A 23,093-nucleotide genomic window follows, 5' to 3' on the forward strand; every position below is an offset into this window, starting at 1 on the left:
AACTAGGAGTGGAATTATTCGTTAGCTTTGATTTAGGCAGAAATTAATTTTTGACATAAACCAATAAACTTAGCAGAAATGTTTTTGCTTATTACCAACAAGATATATATAGCTTTTTTCTAAGCTTTCCAGTTCCCACCTGAGCACCATAACTACCACTACAGTAGAGCAATTGTGTACAGGACCACTAAGCTCTCACCAATTATTTAGTTATGGAAAGTTTTAAGGGAACTTCAGAACTGGAAGCAGAGAACTAAATTGCAAAATCACACTAACAAGCGGACAGGTGCAAAATCTTTAGCTGTGTGGCCCTCTGTTACGAGGAGGGTTGGTATTAATTCGTTTACAAACATTTGCAGATCATATGAGTATCCGTCTAAACCTTTAAGTCACAAATTCAGCACTCTAAACACAAATATTTAGTAATTAACCAACGGAAGCGAATGCAGTATTTTTATAACCCGGTGTCCAAAATATGAGTTCCCTGTCAATTTATGCAGCGAACCACTTCCGGTGACATATTTAAAGAGCCTGATCACCCTATCTCAATGCCTTGCCTTTTGTTCCTTGACAATCCAAGAACGTATATTAAATTTTTTTAACTGAATTCATTAATGGATAAATCAGAGTAATGTAGTTGCGTAGAATTATATTGCCCTTTGTGATTCAGACAAATAATAGATACTTTCAAAACTTTAAACGATCATTGATATCTAACTATCTGAAACCAATTGTAATCAAATAACAAAAAACCATGATTCATTTTAAGGAGTACTGTATGTAGGAAACAAATTATAGCCAAAGCAAATTTAATAATATAAAGGCTTAATGACCTTTTGGACCCTAAAGTATGGACCGTTATACCTATCAGCCCCAAAAGTATGAAATCATATATTTTAACCCCAGTATTATTAGGTATCGTTCCTTTTAGCCCTTTTCGGAAATAAAACGACATATTGGCCAATATCGGAGGGTAAATACGTCTTTTACTGAGGAAAATGGTTAAAATGTACGAAGACCAATACTATAGGGGTCAAAAGGTATGACTTCATCAGTTTTCAGATTCCGAATAAAAACCATTTTATCAGTTGGATATCAAAAGTTCTCCTCAAAAACTTTACAAACTGCTCTTATCATTGCCATATGTTTCCTTGAATGATTCTATTTAAAAGTTTACAACTACGGTTATCTAAACGACACTTTTGTCACACCTATTTTGGTTTGTGTTCAAGGAATGGTTTTGATACAACAGTTTTGAAGAATAAAGACAATGAAATTAGCGATGATGATCTCATGTCCTTCAATGACTCCTCATGCAGTTCAATACTTTGTTAATTAGATTGCCCAGAATCAAGTGCAGAGTTGATCAATAATAAAATGGCTGTAATCTGGAGTTGTAATAATCTTTTAATCAAGTAGGCATTACACAATGTCTTGGTTTAATGGTTTAGTTTATGAATATACGTTATTTTTCTTTATAGAACGCTCGATCATCAAGTCGCCAATATTCTTACCTCTATAAATTCTCTGTTCTGCATGGCTGTTTAGTTATGACAATTTTAGTAATCAAAGAGTAGATGGATTTACCTTGTCTCCTTCGTCGGAGATCACATTATCACGATGAGCTGATGGCCAGAAGAGTGTGCAAGGACGGCTTAACAATTGAATCATCATCATCTGATATCGATTTGAATATCCTTTCATCACTAAAAAGATTCCTTGAGGATCCTTTTATCAAGTTCAAGAGTGGTCTAAGCATATCAATCACGTTGCATAGGAGAAAACATCTATCCATATTGTATTCGAGAGTCTCTGTGAAAAAACATGTTTGTCACCAACATCTTTAGGAGCGACGAAACAATCTCGAAACCATTGCCAGGATATTAAAATACAAAAATTTGGGAAAGAAATGCAATTTTTCTTAATAGAAAACTAATTGTTTGACGATAACATGGAAGGAAAATCATAAGTATAATGTCACAAAGGTTACATCTAAGCTTTGGTGTTTCTTTTTAAGCTCTTGCACTTGCGGGAGCATTCATCTTGTCCGGTGAATCAATCTGTTGCACTCATGGAAGGAAAGTCCTGTATAATTTTTCCCAAGCATCATTTTCTAAACTATCCCCAGAAAAGGGGAATTCTAAAGTTTTAAATCCTTTAAGAGGACGTATCGTTTTTCTAATCAATTTTCCATCTCGATCAAAGAAAACATATGAAAAGAATATGTAATATCGACACGAAGAAAAGGAAAAGAAATAGACTGGTAACAACAGCTCACTTGAATCCGTTACTATCCACGGCAAATCTCCAAGAGCTCGAGATGATTCTGATCGTCTATGAATTGAATGGATAACTTCAAACTCATTACATGTACCCTTCCAAAGAAGATACATCTCTTTCAACATCTCCAGGAATTTAATATCTCCAAAACAACTATCATTAGTCCTCTCAAAAATAACTATCACTCTTTTTCGAGAAAGGAACCTACAGAACCAAAGTTAACAATCAAGCATTAAACTTGCTGCAACTCACAATATATACGATAGAGAACTGAGATATTTATAACAGGTACAATATGTTGATACAACTTACCTCAATCCCATCTTTTCTTGTAAATACTGTGTTTCGGTCCAGTAGCATTTCTAATATCAAGTTTATAAACCTCATGAAAGTGTTTTAGCTATTATTTACACATCCAGTTAGAAACGTATCAAATGTATGAAGTCACACCTTTTGACCCCTATAGTATCGAACTTCATATATTTTATCCCTTTTCCTTAGTAAAAGACGTTTTTCCCCTCCGATATTGGTCGATATGTCGTTTTATCTCGGAAAAGGGTTAAAAGGAAAGATACCTAATACTACATGGGTTAAATGATAACTTTCATATATTTAAGTAAGTGTTTGTTTAAATTTAACAAGAAGAACAAAGGAGATCAAATGAAAAAGGTATGTTTACACTGGATGTCTCAAGGGGACTACATCGTGAATCTCCTGCTACTAAAATGAAACAAAGTGGGGCTTTATATAGAGCCCAGTACCTACTCAATTATAAAGACTAAACTACCCTTGTATTTTATTCCTCAATATTAAAAGGTATGACTTCATATTTTTTAGGCTGATTTTAGGGACCAAAAGGTCATTAAGCCTAATATAAATTAAACACGAGAAAAACAAGACTGTAGGATGTACAGTTTATAACTCCTGAGTCTTTGGTAGTACGAGATAACTAAATTTAAATATTAACCATGAAGAAAAGAAACTAGAATTCCAATCTGGAATCTGTCACAGTCTTTGCACGGCAGTAGAAAAATCTGGTCAGTCTGCAATCTTAAAAAATTCCACCTTCATTATCGCCATCATCGTCATCCAATGATCGCATATCAAGCTGGTACTGTAGGATTCCTCCAATTCCACCAAACTCTTTGCAGAAGAGTGACCCATCTCCTGTTTTACATTCATTACCAAACCACTCCAACAAATATATGGTTTTTCCGCTGCTCGCAGCTGCTCTTTCCACACCTTCTGATATCTGATGCCAAGTCGTCGCCCATTTCCTTATTTCTTTAGGGGATCCGGCACCTCTTCCAAATGACCACATCCAAATTTATTACTCAACATACAACTTCATAGATGTTGAGTTGTTCTCCACCCCAAATCGTTTTTGGTCCAGAGTGACCCAGCTTGGGACCAAAGGTTTTCATTAGGAGTATAAACTTCGAAAGAGTGATCAACAGCGTAGTCACTGGTATTGAAAACATAGAGCTTTTTAAAAAGCTGAATTACCGAAGGTTTGAGCTTATTTTAAGACAGCGGAGGCAAGTCGTCAAGTGTAACACGTTTGGTGGTGATATCATAAGAGATGAGATTGTAATTATGTACAGCGTACGTGTTCACCTACATCTACGAGTCCGCCGGCCAGAACGATTTTGGTACCAAAAACACCACAACCCACGTTTGAAACACCAGGTATGACACATTCGAGGATCAAGGTTGGTTTCGTACATGACATCAAATCACCAACTCGAGAAGAATACAATAGATACACATGGGGACCATGAATCTGCGTAGCTTCGAAACAAAAGTAAATTTTCATATTGGTGGCCTTCTCATCTATCTTAAAATTTGTTTTTAATATATACCCTTCGAACAGAAACCGTAAAATCAAAAAGCTTCGAGGGTGAATTGAATTAGTAAAAGGACCCTGCTACATTTAACACACCCCAACTTCGATTCGTAGACGGACTCGGATTGTTCACAAATTTAGTACTCCGCTGATCCTCGTTACATTATAGCATCGTTACAGTTATTTAATATTCGGGGATAACTTTTATCTCCGTACTTGTAGCCCATGTGGGACAATCATAAGCCGCACTGCCGTTCCTCTATCTTGTGAATTGGGATTTTTATTAGAGTTTTTTATTAATATGTTCCACTTTAAATATTCATTTATAAATATGTCCTATTTATAATTTTATTTATAAATATATCCTATTTTCAATTTTTTTAACAATTTTATATTAACCATGGTTAACTTTACTATTTAACATTTTTGTATGACATATATAACCTTTAGTCTTAAATTCATAAATATAATGACTATTAGTTATCTTAAAAAATTGCTTATATGATTTAATATAGCAACCCTTTAATATAAATACCTCTTCCCAAACATCAAAACCTTCCAATAGTACCATCTCTGATGCATATGTTATCTTATAATTATCCACATAATAATATCTAGCACAATACCTGAGAATCCACAAAAATAAATTAATAATATCGATATGTATTAACAACTATTTTATTATTTATTTATTTAATTGAATACTTACTCAACCCAATTAGGTCTGATATGTTGCAAAGTACATATTTGATAGGGATAAATAAATCCTGATTACATAGTTAGTGATTACAGTTTGGGCTGCAAGGCCCAATAAGAAGATGTATGACATTCAGACCAAAAAGGCTAACATGTTGATCAGGCCTGATGGATCAGATTAGGCCTGATGGGACAAAGAAGGCCCAAAACCCTGATTATTTATTAATTTCATAATTAATAAATAAGGGAGAAAAAAGCTGTTAAGATAAGTCCTAGTGGGGATATAAATCCTTGTAGATTGGCCTCAAGGGGACCTAAAAGGATAAGGAATCAATTTTCTACTATCTAGGACTCCAAAGTCCATTCTAATTAGACTTGCCCACCAAGTCTCCTATACCAATTCCAATTCAAGGACTCCCAATATCTATATAAGGGGTCTCACCCCCACCAATCAGAACTACGTTTTTTGACTTGATCTTTGGCAATCAGCAAGGTACGTAGGCATTTTGTTAAGGCAGATTGAGTCACGAAACACAAGAGCAGTCAAAATCGAGCCTTGAAGCTCACGTTCCTTAGTATTAAATACAACAATTATATATATTAGTTTTTAATCCATAACATTTGGCGCCGTCTGTGGGAAGGCACAACAACAACCATGGCGAAGACACGGAGAACAATTAGAGCTCTGGAGGAAGGAACACCATCAGAGACAACCTAGGTGATTTCATCAACCGTGGAGATTCCTCCCCACTCAACTTATACATCTACTCAAGCGGAAGCCCAGATAGGGGCAACTCAACCTCAACCACAAGGGACGACTCCCCCGACTATTCAAGGTACGAATCCTCAAGTTCAACAAGTACATGTACCTGTGAATTCTAGACCTGTCGGGTATCAATATTCAACTGTTGTTACTACTAACCCCCTATGGGATGCCCCTTTACCCCGAGGTTGGAGGAAGTGGACATGCTGGGCGAAGTGAAGCACGAGGGCAATCACCCCCTATATACGAGGTTTGGCTCCTATCCCCGAGGATCGGGAATTTTCTGGTCCTTACACTGAGAGAGACTCTGAATCTTCGGATGATGAAGTGGTTCCAAGAAGGAGGCGTCCTGGCAAAGAGCCGATGGCCGATGGAAGACAACGCCCTCAAAGCACCCAAAGGGCGAATCCCCAAGAAGTGCAGGAAAGGATCAAGGCTCATGAGGCTGAGATCCAAAGGCTGAGGCGCGATTTGGAAGCTCACCAGGACACCAGACCCCAGATACCTCCTAGGGGGAGAATTCCTCCTCCTGTCATAGACCTGGATGGTCCGGTACGGAGAAGGGTTGTTGTCCCAAGAACTGATCCAAGCAATCTCCTTCCCCTTGGAGATCCTGATGATCCTACTCCGCCCTTCACTGAAGAAATAATGAATGCCCATATCTCAAGGAAGTTTAAGATGCCAACTATCTAAGCCTATAATGGCACGGGAGATCCCGCTAATCATGTTAGGACATTCTCTAATGCACTGCTGCTGCAACCCGTGAATGACGCTATTAAGTGTCGGGCTTTTCCTCAAACCCTGTCGGGTATGGCTCAAAGGTGGTATAGTCGCTTGCCCCCAAACTCCATTGGGTCGTTCAGAGAGTTAAGTCAGGCTTTTATTAAGCAGTTCATCAGTGGGAGAGTCCATGAGAAAAGTTCAGCATCTCTTATGAGTATTGTGCAGGGAGCAAAGGAATCCTTGAGAGATTACCTGAATCGTTTCACAAAGGAGGCTTTAAAAGTCCTAGATCTTGATGATAAGGTAGCCATGATAGCACTGCAACAAGGAACTAGGGATGAGTTTTTCAAGATGTCCTTGGCCAAACGTCCCCCTGAAAACATTTAGCAGCTCTAGGAGAGGGCAGGGAAGTATATCAAGGTTGAAGAGAGCATGAGGAAGACCGTAGTAAGTAATGAGCCCACTGGAGGCAAGAAGCGGAAAACTGATTTGGAGTATATTGCTAAGGACAAGTATCCTAAAACCGAACAAAATTCTGATTCAACCCCCAAGAAGGGAGGACCTGGGCAAAAATTCACTGAATACGCTAAGTTGAATGCTCCTAGAAGCCAGATTTTGATGGAGATTGAGAAAGATAGAGATATTCGTTGGCCTAAGCCCTTGAAGGCTGATCCCGCCAAGCTAGATAAGAGCAAGAATTGCAGATTTCACAAAGATGTTGGCCATGACACCGATGAGTGTATGCAATTGAAAGACGAAATTGAGTTTCTGATTCGAAAAGGAAGATTGAACAAGTATACTGGAGAAGGAGGGGATAGAAACAACAATATGAGAAGGAACTTCGATGACCGAAGGAGAGATCAAGAAGATCAGGGGCAAAATCCCCAACCTAGGGGACCAGTGATAAATTCAATTTTCAGAGGACAACGTCCATAAGGGCCTGTGATCAACATAATTTTTGGAGGACCAACTGCTGCAGGGTTATCCAAGAACTCCAAGAAAGCGTATGCTCGAGAAGTTATGCATATTGTCGGGGAAGCCCCGAAGAGGGCTAAGACAGGAGTAACAATGTCTTTTGATGATTCTGATCTGGAGGGTGTGAAATTTCCCCATGACGACCCGTTGGTCATAACCCCGATAATAGGGAACAACCCGGTAAGAAGGATCCTTGTGGATAATGGAGCTTCAGTGGACATTTTACTCCATGATACCTTTTTAAGGATAGGGTATAATGACTCCCAATTGACCCCAACCGACATGCCGATATATGGATTCGCAGGAGTGGAATGCCCCGTAGAAGGAATAATCAAGTTGCCCACAACCATAGGACAGGAACCAAGGCAAGCAACTCAGATGTTGGACTTTGTGGTGGTGAAGGCTAGTTCGACCTACAACGCTATCATGGGAGGAACAGGGATACATGCCTTTAAGGCAGTCCCTTCTTCTTATCATTCAGTTATGAAATTTCTGACTCGAGATAGGATTGGAGAAGAAAGAGGAGATCAAAAAATGGCAAGAAGCTGTTATGTGGCCTCTTTGAGGGCAGATGGAGTCGGGGGGCAGGTTCTTCCTATTGAAGATATGGATGTCCGAGAAAATGATGAGAAGAGAGGAAAACCAATAAAAGACTTGGTTTCGATTCCTTTAGACCCCGAGAATCCTGAGAGGATGACTTTTATTGGAGCCATATTAGAGGAGCCCCTTAGAGGGAAGTTGGTGAAATTTTTGCAAGAAAATAGTGATGTGTTTGCATGGTCAGCAGCTGATATGCCAGGCATAGACCCGGAGCTGATTACTCATAAGTTAAACGTGGATCCAAGAAGGAAGACAGTGAAACAAAAGAAAAGAAATTTTGCCCCCGAAAGATAAGAGGCTATAAAACAGGAAGTAGAAAAGCTCTTAGAGGCTGGTTTCATTGAGGAGATTCAATTTCCGGAATGTTTAGCAAACCCTGTAATGGTGAAGAAGGCTAATGGGAAGTGGAGGATGTGTATAGACTTCACTGACCTGAATGATGCATGCCCTAAAGACTGTTTTCCATTGCCAAGGATTGATACTTTAATTGATGCCACTGTTGGGCATGAGATGCTGAGTTTCATGGATGGATTTAGCGGATATAATCAGATTAAGATGCACAAGGATGATATTCCAAAGGTATCATTTATCACCGACTTTGGTGTTTATTGTTATCTTGTTATGGCGTTTGGTCTTAAGAATGCAAGAGCCACCTATCAAAGGTTGGTAAATAAAATTTTTAAGGATCTTATTGGTAAGACTGTGGAAGTCTATGTTGATGACATGTTAGTCAAGAGTCTAGTAAAGACTGATTATATAACCCATTTGAGGGAAGCTTTTGAGGTCCCGAGGTACCACAAGATGATGTTGAATCCTACGAAGTGTGCTTTCGGAGTAGGATCTGGAAAATTTTTGGGATTGATGGTCTCAAAAAGAGGAATCAAGGCTAACCCCGATAAAATAAAGGCAATCCTGGACATGGAACCACCAAAAACTGTTAAGGATGTTCAGAAGCTCACAAGAAGGGTTGCTGCACTGGGACGATTCATCTCCAAGTCAGGAGACAAGTGCCTATCATTCTTTAAGTCATTAAAAATATTAAGGACTTTGTATGGAGCAAAGAAAACCAGAAGGCTTTCGAAGAACTGAAGCAATATATGGCGCAGGCCTCGTTGTTGGCCAAGCCAGTTTTGAGTAAAGTTTTATTCTTGTACATGGCTGTTTCAGAGAGTGCCTTGAGCGCAGTGTTGGTTAAGAAGGAACTGAAAGTCCAGAAACCCGTATACTATATCAGCAAAATTATGCATGGTGCTGAATTGAATTATTCAACTATTGAGAAATTTGCTCTAGCATTAGTAATGGCTTCGAGAAAGCTGCGTCCTTATTTTCAGGCTCATCAGATTGAGGTGCTAACAAATCAGCCACTGAGAAATATCATTCACAGTCCCAAGGCAAGTAGGAGATTGATTAAGTGGGCAATAGAGCTGGGAGAGTTCGATCGCAAGTATAAGCCGCGAACGGCAATAAAAGCCCAGGCGCTAGCTGACTTTGTGGTGGAGTGTACCATACTCAACCAAGAAGTCGGGGGGCAGGGAGATACCACACCACAAGACAAGGGAGTCGATAATGGGGACAAAGAGAAGGATGACAAGGAGAAAGAATATTGGGTTCTCTATTTTGATGGAGCATCAAAAATAAACTCCAGTGGAGCAGGATTGGTTTTGCAAAGCCCTGATGGGTTCTTAATTGAGTATACTATGAAGCTAGACTTCCCAACCACAAACAATGAGGCTGAATATGAAGCCCTGATAGCTGGCCTTGGCCTAGCTGGAACACTTAGAGTCAAAAACTTAAAGGTCTGTGGGGACTCGAAGCTGATCATATCCCAGGTAAAGGGAGAATTAGAGGCAAGGGATGATACGATGGCTAAGTATGTCCGCCTAGTAAGGGCTGTGATGACCCAATTTATTGAATGTCATGTTGAGCACATTCCAAGGGAAGAAAATGCTAAGGCAGATGTGTTATCAAAGTTTGCTTCATCTGAGATAGAAGAAAGTTCAGGAAGTGTGTACTTCCGTGTTTTGAAGACAAGAAGCGTAGATGTTAAGCTTGTGGCTCCTATAGGCCTGGGGACGTCATTTATTGATCCTATTAAGGCTCACATTCAAACCGGTTGGTTGCCAAGTGATGCAACCGAAGCACGAAAGTTAGCTGTTCGGGCACTAAGGTACTCTTTGATCGATGGGATTTTGTACAAAAGATCTTTCGTGGTTCCCTACTTGAGGTGTCTCAGGTCCGATGAGGCATGCTTGGCTCTTGAAGAAGTGCATGAAGGTATTTGTGGACAACACTTGGGGGGCAGGGCCTTGGCTCATAAGATAACCCGTTTAGGCTTCTATTGGCCAGAAATGATGGTTGATGCCAAAGAATATGTGAAGAAGTGTGATCGCTGTCAGAAGCATGCACCAGTTGTTAGACAACCCCCCGAGATGCTGACCTCTATCAACTCGCCCATTCCCTTTGTTATGTGGGGGATATATATTCTAGGGCCTTTCCCTATGGCCACGGCATAAAGGAAGTTTCTGATTATAGCCATTGATTATTTCACCAAATGGATTGAAGCCAAACCCTTGGACAAGATCACAACTAAGCAGGTTGCACAATTCCTGTGGGAAAACATTATGTGCCGATATGGAATTCCCCGTATCCTCGTCACTGACAATGGAACACAATTCAACAACGAGGAATTCAAGAAGTATTGTGAAGAAAATGAAATTGAGTTACGGTTCACCTCTGTGGCTCACCCACAAGCCAATGGGCAAGCGGAAGTAGCAAATCGAATAATCCTGGATGGACTAAAAAAGAGGATCGAGAAGTCAAGAAATAATTGGGTGGATGAGATACTTCCCATATTATGGGCCTATAGGACTACCTGTAGAGTCACGACAGGAGCAACTCCCTTCATGTTGGCATATGGGGCAGAAGCAGTAGTTCCCGTGGAGATATCACATTCCTCTCCAAGGATTCAGGCTTTCAATGCAGAAGAAAATGAAGAAGGGCATAGGTTAGCCCTGGATCTAATCGATGAAGTGCGAGTGAGGCACATGCAAAGATAGTGGAATACCAGAAAAAAGCTTCATTTTATTACAACCTAAGGGTTAAAGAAAGATTCTTCAAGCAAGGAGATTTGGTGTTAAGGAAAGTGGAAGCTTCTGGTGTTGGACAGAAAGGGAAACTTGCCCCAAATTGGGAAGGGCCGTATAGAGTCAAGAGCGTTCAGGGTAGAGGATCCTACAAGCTGGAGACTATGGATGGTTTTGAAGTCCCGAGAACCTGGCATACACAAAACCTGAAGGTTTACTATGTGTAAGATAGTCGAAGTACGATTCTCACTTGTCATTATGACAAGTAGGTTTAAAAGCACCTTGAAGCTTTATTTGCGTAGGATTTTATATTCTAGTATAATTTATATTGTCTAGTTATTATTGATTAGGGTCGAACCCATGCTATGTAAGGTTTTGGAAAACCAGACTTCATATTAAAGAGTTTGAAATTATTTCAACCTATGGATGTTTAAAGTTCAAATGCATATTAAGTATTGGAAAGATAAAGTAGAAAGAGGCAAGTAAGGAAAGTAGCATATGAAATAACCCCGAAGGGTAACAAGTTCTGACATTAACAAAGTTCACATATTGTCTAAAAAGAAGATATACATAAAAAAAACTTAGGCCTCGGAAGGCTGGGATTCTTCGGAACCACTATCCGAAGTCTCCTCGGACGTCTCAGTCATCCCCTCAGAAGTCCCCGTAGTGGTTCCATCAGAACTGCCTTCGGATGCTTTGGATGAAGCAGGAGACACTAGATTCTGAGGCGCAGCCCTTGGAGGCTCTTCCACCCTGACCTTCTTCATATCAGGCTCAGAATCTTCTTCGGAAGAAGTCTCCTCCTCCCTAGAGCTGGACTCGAGTTCTTTCCTCTTGTGGCCTTGGCTCCCTAAAGGGCCGTCTTTGATCAGATCAGTGAGCTTGTCAGTAATTCCCCCAAGCTCTGGAACTCGCACAGGGCAAGGAAAGGAGGACTGCTCGAGGACTTTTGGAAATTCATCTTGGATGGCCTCCACAGCAGCATCCCATCCTTCTTTATAGCTAACTGGGTGTAGGAGGGCATCGTGCTCCACCATCAAGTCCTTGAACTCCTGAGTGTCCATCCAGCCATCAAAGGCTTTATCCTTCTGAGCCTTCAGGATAACATTTTCAGCCCGGGCCATTTCCAGGTCAGAAGTGGAAGAGGCAAGTTGAGCTTCAAGGGCCTCTATTCTCTGGTTGGCCTCCTCCAACATCTTGTTAGCATCCTCCAGGCCAACCTTCCAAACCTTGGCTTGGTGAATCGCCCCTTGGAAGTGGGCGTTAGCCTACAAGAGAAGCAGCAAAAGTATGAGAAAAGAAACGTAAAAAGGCAAGTATGAAGGGCATAGGAAAAGGGCGTACCGTCGCTAAAGCCTGGGCTCTGAAAAGCTCGTTCCCCTCTAAGTCCTGTTGAAGGACAAAGTCTTGATAGTCCACCGGGGAGATGGAATTCTTAGACCATTCCTTGGCAAGCGCCGTGCTGCCAACGATTGAATCCTTGCCCCGGATCCCCCAAGCAGGTTGAAAATAGGCCCCTGGCCTCTGCTTGGTACGCAAAACTTGGCTGGGGCCTTCCTCGCCTGGTTCCATTGCTTGGAGGAGGAACTCAGGGAAGCGATCACCAAGGCGCGGGTCTTTAAAGACCTTTCCAGCCCGCTTCATCCTGGTTGTCTCCAGGTCTTTAGGCTTGGTAGCCTCCTCAATCTTCTCAACCACTGCAACAAGTGAGATAAGTAAGTTGAAGAATCAGCGGAATAGAAAATGAAGGAAATAAAAAAGAGATATAAGGAAGGAAACTTACTTTTCTTAGGGACGGGAGAGAGGCCGCGTTCTACAAGAATGGTCTCCCGGATAAGGTCCCAAGAATGGGAAGTCCCATTATCTTGCGTAAGGAGGTTGAAAGCTCTAGCCTCCTCCTCAGACAAAGTTATATCGTTTGGGCTCCCATCGACGGCAAGCCCAAAGGACGATCGAAATAGGGTGCCCCAATCTCCACCCTCCCAAACGACGAACAAAAAATCTTTCTTCCACCCCAAGTTGTTATCAGGGATGGACTTCCCGTTCACAATGTGGGGAATAGTAGGGCGCTGGTTTAGAGAAATCCAACCCGGACTTTTATCAGGGCTGTTTTTGAACTGGAAAATCTTTCTGAAAATGACAACGGAAGTGGGGACATTGTGCTTGGCACATTGTAACAGATAGCACAGAATAAGTCTCCAAGAATTAGGGGGAGTTGGCAAGGGCCGATGCCCACATCAGCCAGTAAGAGAGGAATGAACGGATGAAAAGGGAGTCTGATACCTACCCTTAGAGTATCCCAATAGACGCATAATGCGTCCTTCTTCCACTTGCAGGCCCTATCGGCCGGACCTGCAAGAACCAGCTTGAAAGGTTCCTTGATTTTGAAGCAGCTGCTCAACTTTTCCAGCTCCTTGGGATCCCGCAAAGCACTAATATGGTCGTGCGCGTCCAGATTCGCATCAGACGGGTACTCGTCCCCTCGAGTGTTGATCATGTCGATTAAGGAAGTGTACCTCGATCGAATAGGGAATTCATTGGACTTTCTAGCCACGTTCATCTTGGCCAAGCGAGTCATTTTCTTGTCAGCCATCTGAAAAAAGGGCACATAGACAGGTTATCTTAAAAGAAGGGCACACAATGGAAAAAATAGACACAAGAAGTAAAGGGAGGGATTTTACCTGAAGAAGCGCTCCTAAAAAGGCTTTGAGCTCCGACTTGCTGTTATTGCTTTGAGAATCTTAGCAGGAGGAGAAAGAAGAAAAACTTGGAAATGAGAAAGTGAGCAGTAGTAGCCTCTCCTCACTCCTTTATATAAGAGGAAAAGGAAAGTTGAAGGGACAAAAAGCCCATTAAGGATAGAGGCCCAAAGAAAAAAAAGCCCAGAAAAAAGAATATTCCAGAATATTCCAAGGAATTCTAGAGAATTCCAAATCAATAAAGAGGCCCAGTAAGATTTAAGGCCCAATAAGATTTAAGACCCAATAAAGAGACCCAATAAATATTAAAGGCCCAACAAAGAGGCCCCAGTAAAATAAGGCCCAATAAAGAAGGCTAGGCCCAAATTCAATTAGGATTTGGAAAATGCAATAACCTAAATTGTAGCCCTAAAAGTTGTAAGGCCCAATGAAGTTAGCTAGTGGAAGACTAGAATTCAAGTCGAACTCCAGGTCGTGAATCCTGCCCGAAATCTTTCGAGCAGGCACCCCGAGCAGGCACCCGAAAATAATGGGTAAAAAAGACCAGAATTCAGGTCGAACTCCGGGTCGTGAATCCTGCCCGAAACCTTTCGAGCAGGCACCAGAAAATAACGGGTAAAAAAGACCAGGATTCAGGTCGAAATCCAGGTCGTGAATCCTGCCCGAAATTTTTTGACCAAACACACGAAAACAACGGGAATAACAGGACTGGATTGAGGTCGAAGCTTCGACCATGAATAAGGTCGAAATGAACCAAGCATTTTTAAAGAATGGGGTTTAAAACCTAGACTAAAACCCAGGTCGAAAATCGACTAGGATCCTGGTCGAAAACCAGGTTGTGAATCCTAGTCGAAATCCTTCGACCAGGAAGCATGAGAAACAGAGAATTTTCGAACAGGATTCAGGTCGAAACATCGACTAGAATCCTGGTCGAAATCCTAGTCGAGAAGTTCAAGACCAGGAATTGAAAAAAGGGTAAGTTTTCGACCTAGATCCAGGTCAAAAGTTTGACTAGGATCTTGGTCGAATTCCAGGTCGTGGATCTTAGTCGAACTCCTTCGACCAGGATTGCAAGGATGACCCATATTTCGACTAGGATCCAGGTCGAAATTTCGACTAGGATCCTGGTCGAAAAAGGGCTGAAAATCTGAAAAATCCCAGAAAAATAAGGATAAATTCCAGAAATTAAGGGAAAAATCCAGAAAATTAAGAAAAAATCCCGGAGTCAAGGGAAAAATTCCTGGAAATTAAGATAATTCCTGAATAAAGGGAATAAAAGTAAATCGTTGTAAACGTGTAGGTCGCTCCACACTTTACGCAAAACGATACCCAGTAAGGGAATAAATGAACTTAACTTTCGCGAAATCTTATACGGTTTCTCAAAAGTTGGGGGGCAAATGATAGGGATAAATAAATCCTGATTACATAGTTAGTTATTACAGTTTGGACTGCAAGGCCTATGACATTCAGACCAAAAAGGTTAACATGTTGATCAGGCCTGATGGATCAGATCAGGCCTGATGGGACAAAGAAGGCCCAAAAACCCTAATTATTTATTAATTTCGTAATTAATAAATAAGGGAAAAAAACAACTGTTAAGATAAGTCTTATTGGGGAATCCTTGTAGATTGGCCTCAAGGGGACCTAAAAGGATAAGGAATCAGTTTCCTACTATCTAGGACTCCAAAATCCATTCTAATTATGAGACTTGCCCACCAAGTCTCCTATACCAAGTCCAATTCAAGGACTCCCAACATCTATATAAGGGGTCTCACCACCACCAATCAGAACTACATTTTTTGACTTGATCATTGGCAATCAGCAAGGTACGTAGGCATCTTGTGAAGGCAGATTGAGTCACGAAACACAAGAGCAGTCAAAATCGAACCTTGAAGCTCACGTTCCTTAGTATTAAATACAGCAATTATATATATTAGTTTTTAATCCATAACAATATTGCATGTTAATAAGGGAAACCTCTCAACTGCCACTGCTACATGTTTTTTTTATCAAGATCAACGGTGAAAATTGAAGAGTGAATGCTTCTAACTTCATAAACCTTGCCAGCAACAGCTCCTGCTATAACATCCGGGAAATATCGTGTAATTATTTGTATCAATATATGATTATTATGTGAATATTATATGGATTTTTGGTGAATTATCTGATTATTGATAATAATATTTGGATATTTGTATATAATAAAATGCGAGTATGTTAATTTTAATATGTCCAGAATAAAATATAGATAATTAAGGTATTTTTCTGGTAATTTATGGAGTGTTATATGATTTTTTAATGATTTATGAATTTATTAATTATTTTCTGAATAATTATAAAAAAAAATTATTTTATAAAGCCGGAAATCATTCCACCGTTTTTACGTATTTACAACCCGAAACTCTTCCGAAAACTCCTTCTTAACCTAATCTGATAATTCTGAACACTTTTCATGTTTTGACTTTTTCGATCCGGGGTACGGTTTGACCTGTACGAGTCCCGGCGTGTAGTTTTCAATACGCTTTTATGGATCGATAAAAAAATCCTTATTCTCAAAAGGCGAGATATTATTATCTTATTTTCGTATAAAGTGTTTTATAGGAAGCTCTGTTTTGATAATTATCCAAATCTGGTATTAAAATCGTATCATCTTTTTAGTTACTTAGCGGCTAAGTAACCTATTTTCGGATCCGATATGTAATTGTAATTATTGAATTATTAAATAAATAAAGTATGTGATGGTTCTGTCAGCTATGCGTTGCTGTATTATTAATTGTGTGTGATTGGTTGGGTATGGAGATTAATTGTATAATTAATTATCGAGTTGTATGAATTTAATTTGTTTTTAAAGTGATTTTTATTGAATATTTATTCTAATAATTGCTAAAATTATTTCTAAAATTATTTTTGTTGTTCTATAATTTTATTTATTATTTTTAGGGGTTTATAAAATTTAGAAATCAATATTTTATTAATTATTTAACCTAAAATGATTTTCTGATTTCATTAAATTATAAAATCAGTATTTAATTCCAGAATGCCTCAAAAATCATGAAAAGTTTATTTTATTAATTCTGAATATTTCGACAATTTTAAAATTATTTCGGAAATTTTTCAGCTTTTATTTAGCCGCCCGTCTATTCGTTAATTTGTAAAACGCGGGTCCGTTGTGTGACATAAAAATAATTCAAAAATCACGAGAATTTTATATTAATAGTTTTATATTAACCTCAGATTTTAAAAATTATATTCGCGAATTTTCGAGCTATCCTTACTCGTGAGTTATTCGTTAAAACGCAAAATATCGGTGTTGAATTTGGATAATTACAATGAAATCTATCATTTCCTCTCCCAATTCAACCCTTTTCTTTTTCTTTTTCCAATCGACCTCCAATCTCTCTCTTACAGTTCTCTCATCTCTCACTCTCTTATATTTTCTCTTAAACTCTCCTTCTCAACCTCTCACCAATCTCTTCTCTCGCCCATATATCTTCTTTCCCTTCCCTTATTGTTTCTCTCTCGACTGATTCATGGTCCTAGTCGGAAGACCCGAGGATTGACATCGGATTAAGAACGATCTAGTGGTTAGTCATCAAGCTAGCAAGATTCCAATTGAAGGATATAAAGGGATAGAATTGTGTCCAGGATAGGCTAGTGGTTTGACGATAAAGTCGAACGTTCAGGTCGGACCGAAGTCAACCTGTTACAATGATTATAGCTTATCAAGGCAAGTATTCCTAACCTTTCTCCTAAAATACTGCAAATATTTATTCGCTCATATTCTAATTTCAGAATAGTTAACTGTTTTATATTTCGCTACAATTACTCTTATTATGCCAGTTCTTTTCATTATTGTTCCTATATTATTGATTGCTCTCTTGAGCAAATACCCATTCGTTCGGGTTATTTGCGAACCCTGATTAGGGATGTTTTGAAATCAAAATGATTTGACATCAAAATACTCTACGGGCTGGACGATTATTATGAGGACCAGTGATGAGCTGGATCCTATGGGCCGGAGATGGACCGGACCCTTAGGCCATAGTTGCCTGGGTACCCCATATGTTGGTTGGGTCTATGCAGTTGGGTATAGATCCGCACTATCTCCTGACTGATCAGCAGGTTATAGTGCATATGTTGGTTTATAGTGTCCAGTCTAATTTATTGTTGATCACCATTAACGGCATTCATTTCCGAGTAGTTCATAATTACAAACTCACACAAAGATTTAATTCAAAAGGATGAAATATTAATACGATTATTGTCCATCTACGGAAAAATGTGATTTATGATTAAAGGCCAATGAGGGCCGATGTTTTAGTCACTCAACTATTTAAATATGTAAAGATGTTTTAAAAATCATTCAACAATCGTTTCCAGGAGTTTTCTGATCTGATACCTGGAAACCATTTACGATACTTGCTGGGCATTTTTGGCTCACTCTTGCTTTGTGAACTCTTATTTCTTTCAGTATCAAATGAGGGCAAAGTAAATAGCTTTTAATAGACAGCAAAAGTGGTGAGATTCCAGCTGAAGAAATTTGGAGATGTCGGAGTGATCAATACAAGGAAATTATTAATGAGGTAATGAAATTGTATTTAGACAATGTAAATTTTTGAAGGTTAGATTCTTGTTTCATACTATAAACTGTAAGTGATCCTGAATATGAGGGGTTATCTGTATATTTATTTTAATATACAGGTTTTTATTATTATTTAAAGTTGTGTAATGACACCCAATCCTGACCCCGGATTTGGGGGTGTCACACATGCTACTTTATACTCTCCTGTTTTCTTGAACATTATTTTTAGTAATTTCTTGGCGCTAGGAACCAAATCTCCAGAATTTCAACCAACATATGCAGTTCTTCTCTTGAAAAACAACCCCATGACCAATTGACCGTACATTAATATCAATGTACAAACAGGTTTCTCCCTAATTTTCGTAATCGTATTATTAAAACTTTCAAAAAAATTGTTGCTCAAGTATTCATAAGAGCTGTTATGATCAAAGAAAGCCCTACACCAGTTTTTAGGATTCTTTCCCATCAAGTACTCAAAAGCATTAACATTTTCCACCATCATACTATCCATGTGTGCCTATAATTAAAAGTATTTATCTAGCAATCTTTAATTAATGAAAACTATTAGAATCCATAATAAAATATCAATGAAGAACATCACCTCTAAGTGTTTAGCTTTATAAGATCTGGTAGCATTCCTGAACATAGTGTGAAACTTAGAACCTTTGAAATGTGATTTGAAGTTCTTAAACATATGTATGTGATCAATTCAAAAATTATTACAAAATCGTATTACAAGGGTTAGGTAACAAGAAATATCAAAATGTAGTTACAAAACTAAAACAAAACCTGTGTGATGAAGTGGGGAATAACTTATGAACAACTTCCCTCAATCCTTTTTGCCTGTCAGATATGAAGTTGATGGCCTCTACCGGATGCTCATCCAACCTCGGCTTTAGATGTTTTAAAAACAAGAACCAGTTGTCAGCACACTCATTTTTACAAATCATGATTCTTAAAGACACCAAACCATTTTGTCCATCCAGAGTAGTGACTGATAATAAGCAACCACCATACTTCCCCTTAAGGTGACATCCGTCACGACCAACCACATTTCTACAATCATTATAGGTGCATCAAAAGATATTGTTACAGACTCAAAAGTTTTATAAACAAGAAAAAGAAAAGTTAAAACACACATAATTTAAAGTTATGAGTATTAGTAACTTTACCTAAAAATATATATTCATTTATATGGAAAAATGTGTAGTAAAATTTTAAAATTACAATAATATTATACTAAAATATGCAGTTAATTTGTCTGAAAGAAAAAAAAGTATCTACTAAATCAATATTAATCACTTAAATATGTAATGTTTTGTAGTAAATAAAAAAAATATGTATTAGTTTTGAATGCTAAATCACAATTATACTAAAATATGTACTAGTTTTTAAATGTAAAGTAGTATCGACACTTAAATACGTGCTAATTTATATGAAACAAATATGTACATATTCTTTAAAACTAAAGTAGTGTTATACTACAACATATGTTAATTAGTAAAAATGAAAAAAACAGGTACAAATTTTTTAAAACCAAAGCAATATTAACAATTACATATACATTAATTTGTATGGAAAAATATGCAGTAAAATTTTAAAATTACAACAATATTGTACTAATATATGAAGTTAATTTGCCTGAAAAAAAGTATCTACTAATTTTAAAACTAAATCAATATTAAGCACTTAAATATGTATTATTTTGCAGTAAAGAATAAAAATATATATTAATTTTGAATGTTAAATCACAATTATACTAAAATATATATACTGGTTTTTAAATCTAAATTAGTATCAACAACTAAATACGTGCTAATTTATATGAAACAAATATGTAGATATTCTTTAAAACTAAATTAGTGCTATACTACAACATTTATTTTTTATTAAAAAGAAAAAAAATAGGTACAAATTTTTAAAACCAGAGCAATATTAACACTTACATATATATATATATATATTAATTTGTATGGAAAAATATGTAGTAAAATTTCAAAATTACGACAATATTGTACTAAAATATGCAGTTAATTTGTCTGAAAGAAAAAAAGTATTTACTAATTTTAAAACTAAATCAATATTAAATACTTAAATATATATTATTTTGTAGTAAATAAAAAAATATTTATTAATTTTGAATGCTAAATCACAATTATGTACTAGTTTTTAAATCTAAAATATTATCAACACTTAAATACGTGATAATTTATTAGTAACAAATATGTACATATTCTTTAAAACTAAAGTAGTGTTATACTACAACATGTGTTAGTTAGTGAAAAAGAAAAAAAATAGGTACAATTTTTTTTAAACCAGAGCAATATTAACACTTACATATATACTAATTTGCATGGAAAAAACATGTAATAAAATTTAAAAGTTACAACAATATTGTACTAATATTTGAAGTTAATTTGTCTGGAAAAAAAAGTATCTACTAATTTTAAAACTAAATCAGTATTAAACACTTATATATGTATTAATTATCATAAACTAAAAACAGAGAATACCATAAACTAAAAAATGTAATTGTTATATGTGTAAGTTGCAATTAATTTTGGATTGGTTCTGGTAATCATTTAACATAAGCTTGGTACTAGTTTGAAACTTTCATCATAACTGCCATTAATTTTCTCCAAAACATTGTTTTGTTTGTGTCCTTCCATGCAATAGGGAATTAAGGTGTTGTGACTAGCCCAGAACTCATCAGCAATCTCATTAGGTTTGGGTATAATTTTGTTATGTGATTTCTTCATCTTTTCAATCAAATACGCAGCCACAAACTCATGATTTGCACTTGAATTCTTTCCATTAGGATCTCCAACACAAGTGTGATGTAGGTCGCATTTTACTTATACTCCTTGGCTCACCAGGGATCTTCGGTGCGTATACAAACCAGGGACACATGATCGGTTGTCCAAAATTTTGACACACAGCCTTGATCCTAATATTGTCATATTTATGAACTTGCATATTATCCTATTAGATACACAATATTTATGTTTTTTGAAAATCAGTCTTGTCCAAAAATTACAAACCTACTTCAATTTTATCATAAATAACTTGTTCATTATTTTCTGGTTTAGAAAACAACTCGGGATCCACCAAATCAGCAGCAAAAAAATCATCAAAATCACTATCATTCAACAATGGCCCAATACTTACATTACTTTTTGGAATATTAGAAAAGTTCTCAGATGGCACATTGTCATTAACTATAACATTATGATTTGTTAAAGTAGGAATATTACCTTCAACTTCTTTCTCATTATCTTCATCATCACTTCTGTTTTTCATGCTAAAATGATGAAGAAACTCATCCCACTCTCTGTCATCTTCACCCTTACTAGACATAAGTGGTTGGCTCCATGGTTGATCTTCAGGATGACAATCATCTTCTCCAAAATTCTCAAGTTGTATAATTGGTTCTTGAAATACACTGAATGCTTCTTCAACATTATCAACTTTTCAGAGACCAAATTCCAGAAATTCGGATCTAGGCCATCAACATCCATATTCATAAAATCTTGATTACTCGCAACACGAGTTTCAGACATTAGACTGGACTTTTCAACATGACTTTCAAAATCCCCCACCATCTTTAAAATATTTTGCTTTAGTATGTTAGCCTTTTCAATCAAACGTGGACTTTTTCTTGGAGTGTATACTTTGGTGGATGGTTGACAAATCAACTTATTAGGTGTTACACACCTAATTTGTGGGTTACAGATCAAGGTTGATCTTGAATCTCTATTAAAATTAACAAAAAACAATTATATTATTAAATCAATTAGAACTGTTAAATTTTAAAAAAGAGAATAACAAGTAAACAATCAAGAAATATTACCTCATAGGATTGGATGATATAATCTCTTGATTCTTCTCCTTCTCCATAATTATGAGAGAACACAAGTGATGAGAAAATACTGAGTGGAGGTAGGGGATGTGTGTTACGCGGGAGTGTAGACACCTGATAAAAAAAATAAGTGGTTGGTAAAGGCGGGAGTAGACACCTAACATAAAAAATTTTGGCGGGTCATGTTACGTGATTACTTAAAACTAATCTCTAGTTTATTAACTTATCTGTAAAATGTTGGGGATATATTAGTTAATTTAAGTAAACAAATATATAAACTAATTATATGTATATGAGTTATATAAGAGTTAGATATTAACCTGGGGATATTTTAATAATTATTAAACAAAAGGGGATATATCTGTAAAGTACCATACTAATTTGGGATATATTATACAAATCCCCTTTTTATTACTGTTAGTTACAAATTTACTTGTAGCCGATGGGGACCATCATAGGCCGCACTAGTTGATGTTTTGGCAACTGGGATTTTTCTCTTATTTCAACACTAGATAGGTATTTTAAGGTAAATAGAAAATATAATTCTGTAATTTAACTTTTAATTTTTTATTAAACTTTAAATATTAAATTTTTATTTAAAAACACTTTTTTGAAAAAATAATTTATTTAAAAAGAATCATGTTTACCTTTTCCATATTAACTAGCATAATAACTTGTGCGAGTCACATGTCATTTTCTAAATTTTTCTTGTACATCATATAAATATATTAGTAAAATTCTTGATCATTTTCTTATTGATAAATATTGTATAACGTCTAAAATATATCAAATACAAGTTGAGTATTTATAAATGTGTATAATTTTCATGTAAAACATTAATAATGTTCATAACGTTTTTTAATATATCTCATTAATCATAATACATATTTTCTTATTTGTGTCGTGTAATTTGTATTTACTCAATGAATATAAGCAGGGTCGTGTAAAAGGAAAAGATTGAAGTTAATCTATCAAATATTTTCAATA

The 23,093-nt window shown here is 37.0% G+C and overlaps 1 protein-coding gene across 2 annotated transcripts; it reads right to left on the minus strand.

Annotated features, from left to right (window-relative positions):
• Positions 1 to 314: 314 nt before the first annotated feature.
• Positions 315 to 2,973, minus strand: LOC141723406 (uncharacterized). 2 transcript variants are annotated; one of them, XM_074525197.1, is made up of 4 exons: positions 2,593 to 2,973; positions 2,279 to 2,484; positions 1,588 to 1,812; positions 315 to 566 (listed from the first exon to the last, which is right to left on the minus strand). In XM_074525197.1, exons 1-3 carry the CDS (start codon positions 2,601 to 2,603, stop codon positions 1,616 to 1,618), a joined length of 414 nt encoding a protein of 137 aa, XP_074381298.1. In that variant the 5' UTR covers positions 2,604 to 2,973; the 3' UTR covers positions 315 to 566; positions 1,588 to 1,615. The 2 variants fall into 2 exon arrangements, with proteins under 2 accessions (XP_074381298.1, XP_074381299.1); XM_074525198.1 differs by lacking the exon at positions 315 to 566 and having other exon boundaries at positions 1,587 to 1,812.
• Positions 2,974 to 23,093: the final 20,120 nt, after the last annotated feature.

This window comes from Apium graveolens, chromosome 5, assembly GCF_009905375.1.
Source record: "Apium graveolens cultivar Ventura chromosome 5, ASM990537v1, whole genome shotgun sequence".
NCBI lineage: Eukaryota > Viridiplantae > Streptophyta > Magnoliopsida > Apiales > Apiaceae > Apium > Apium graveolens.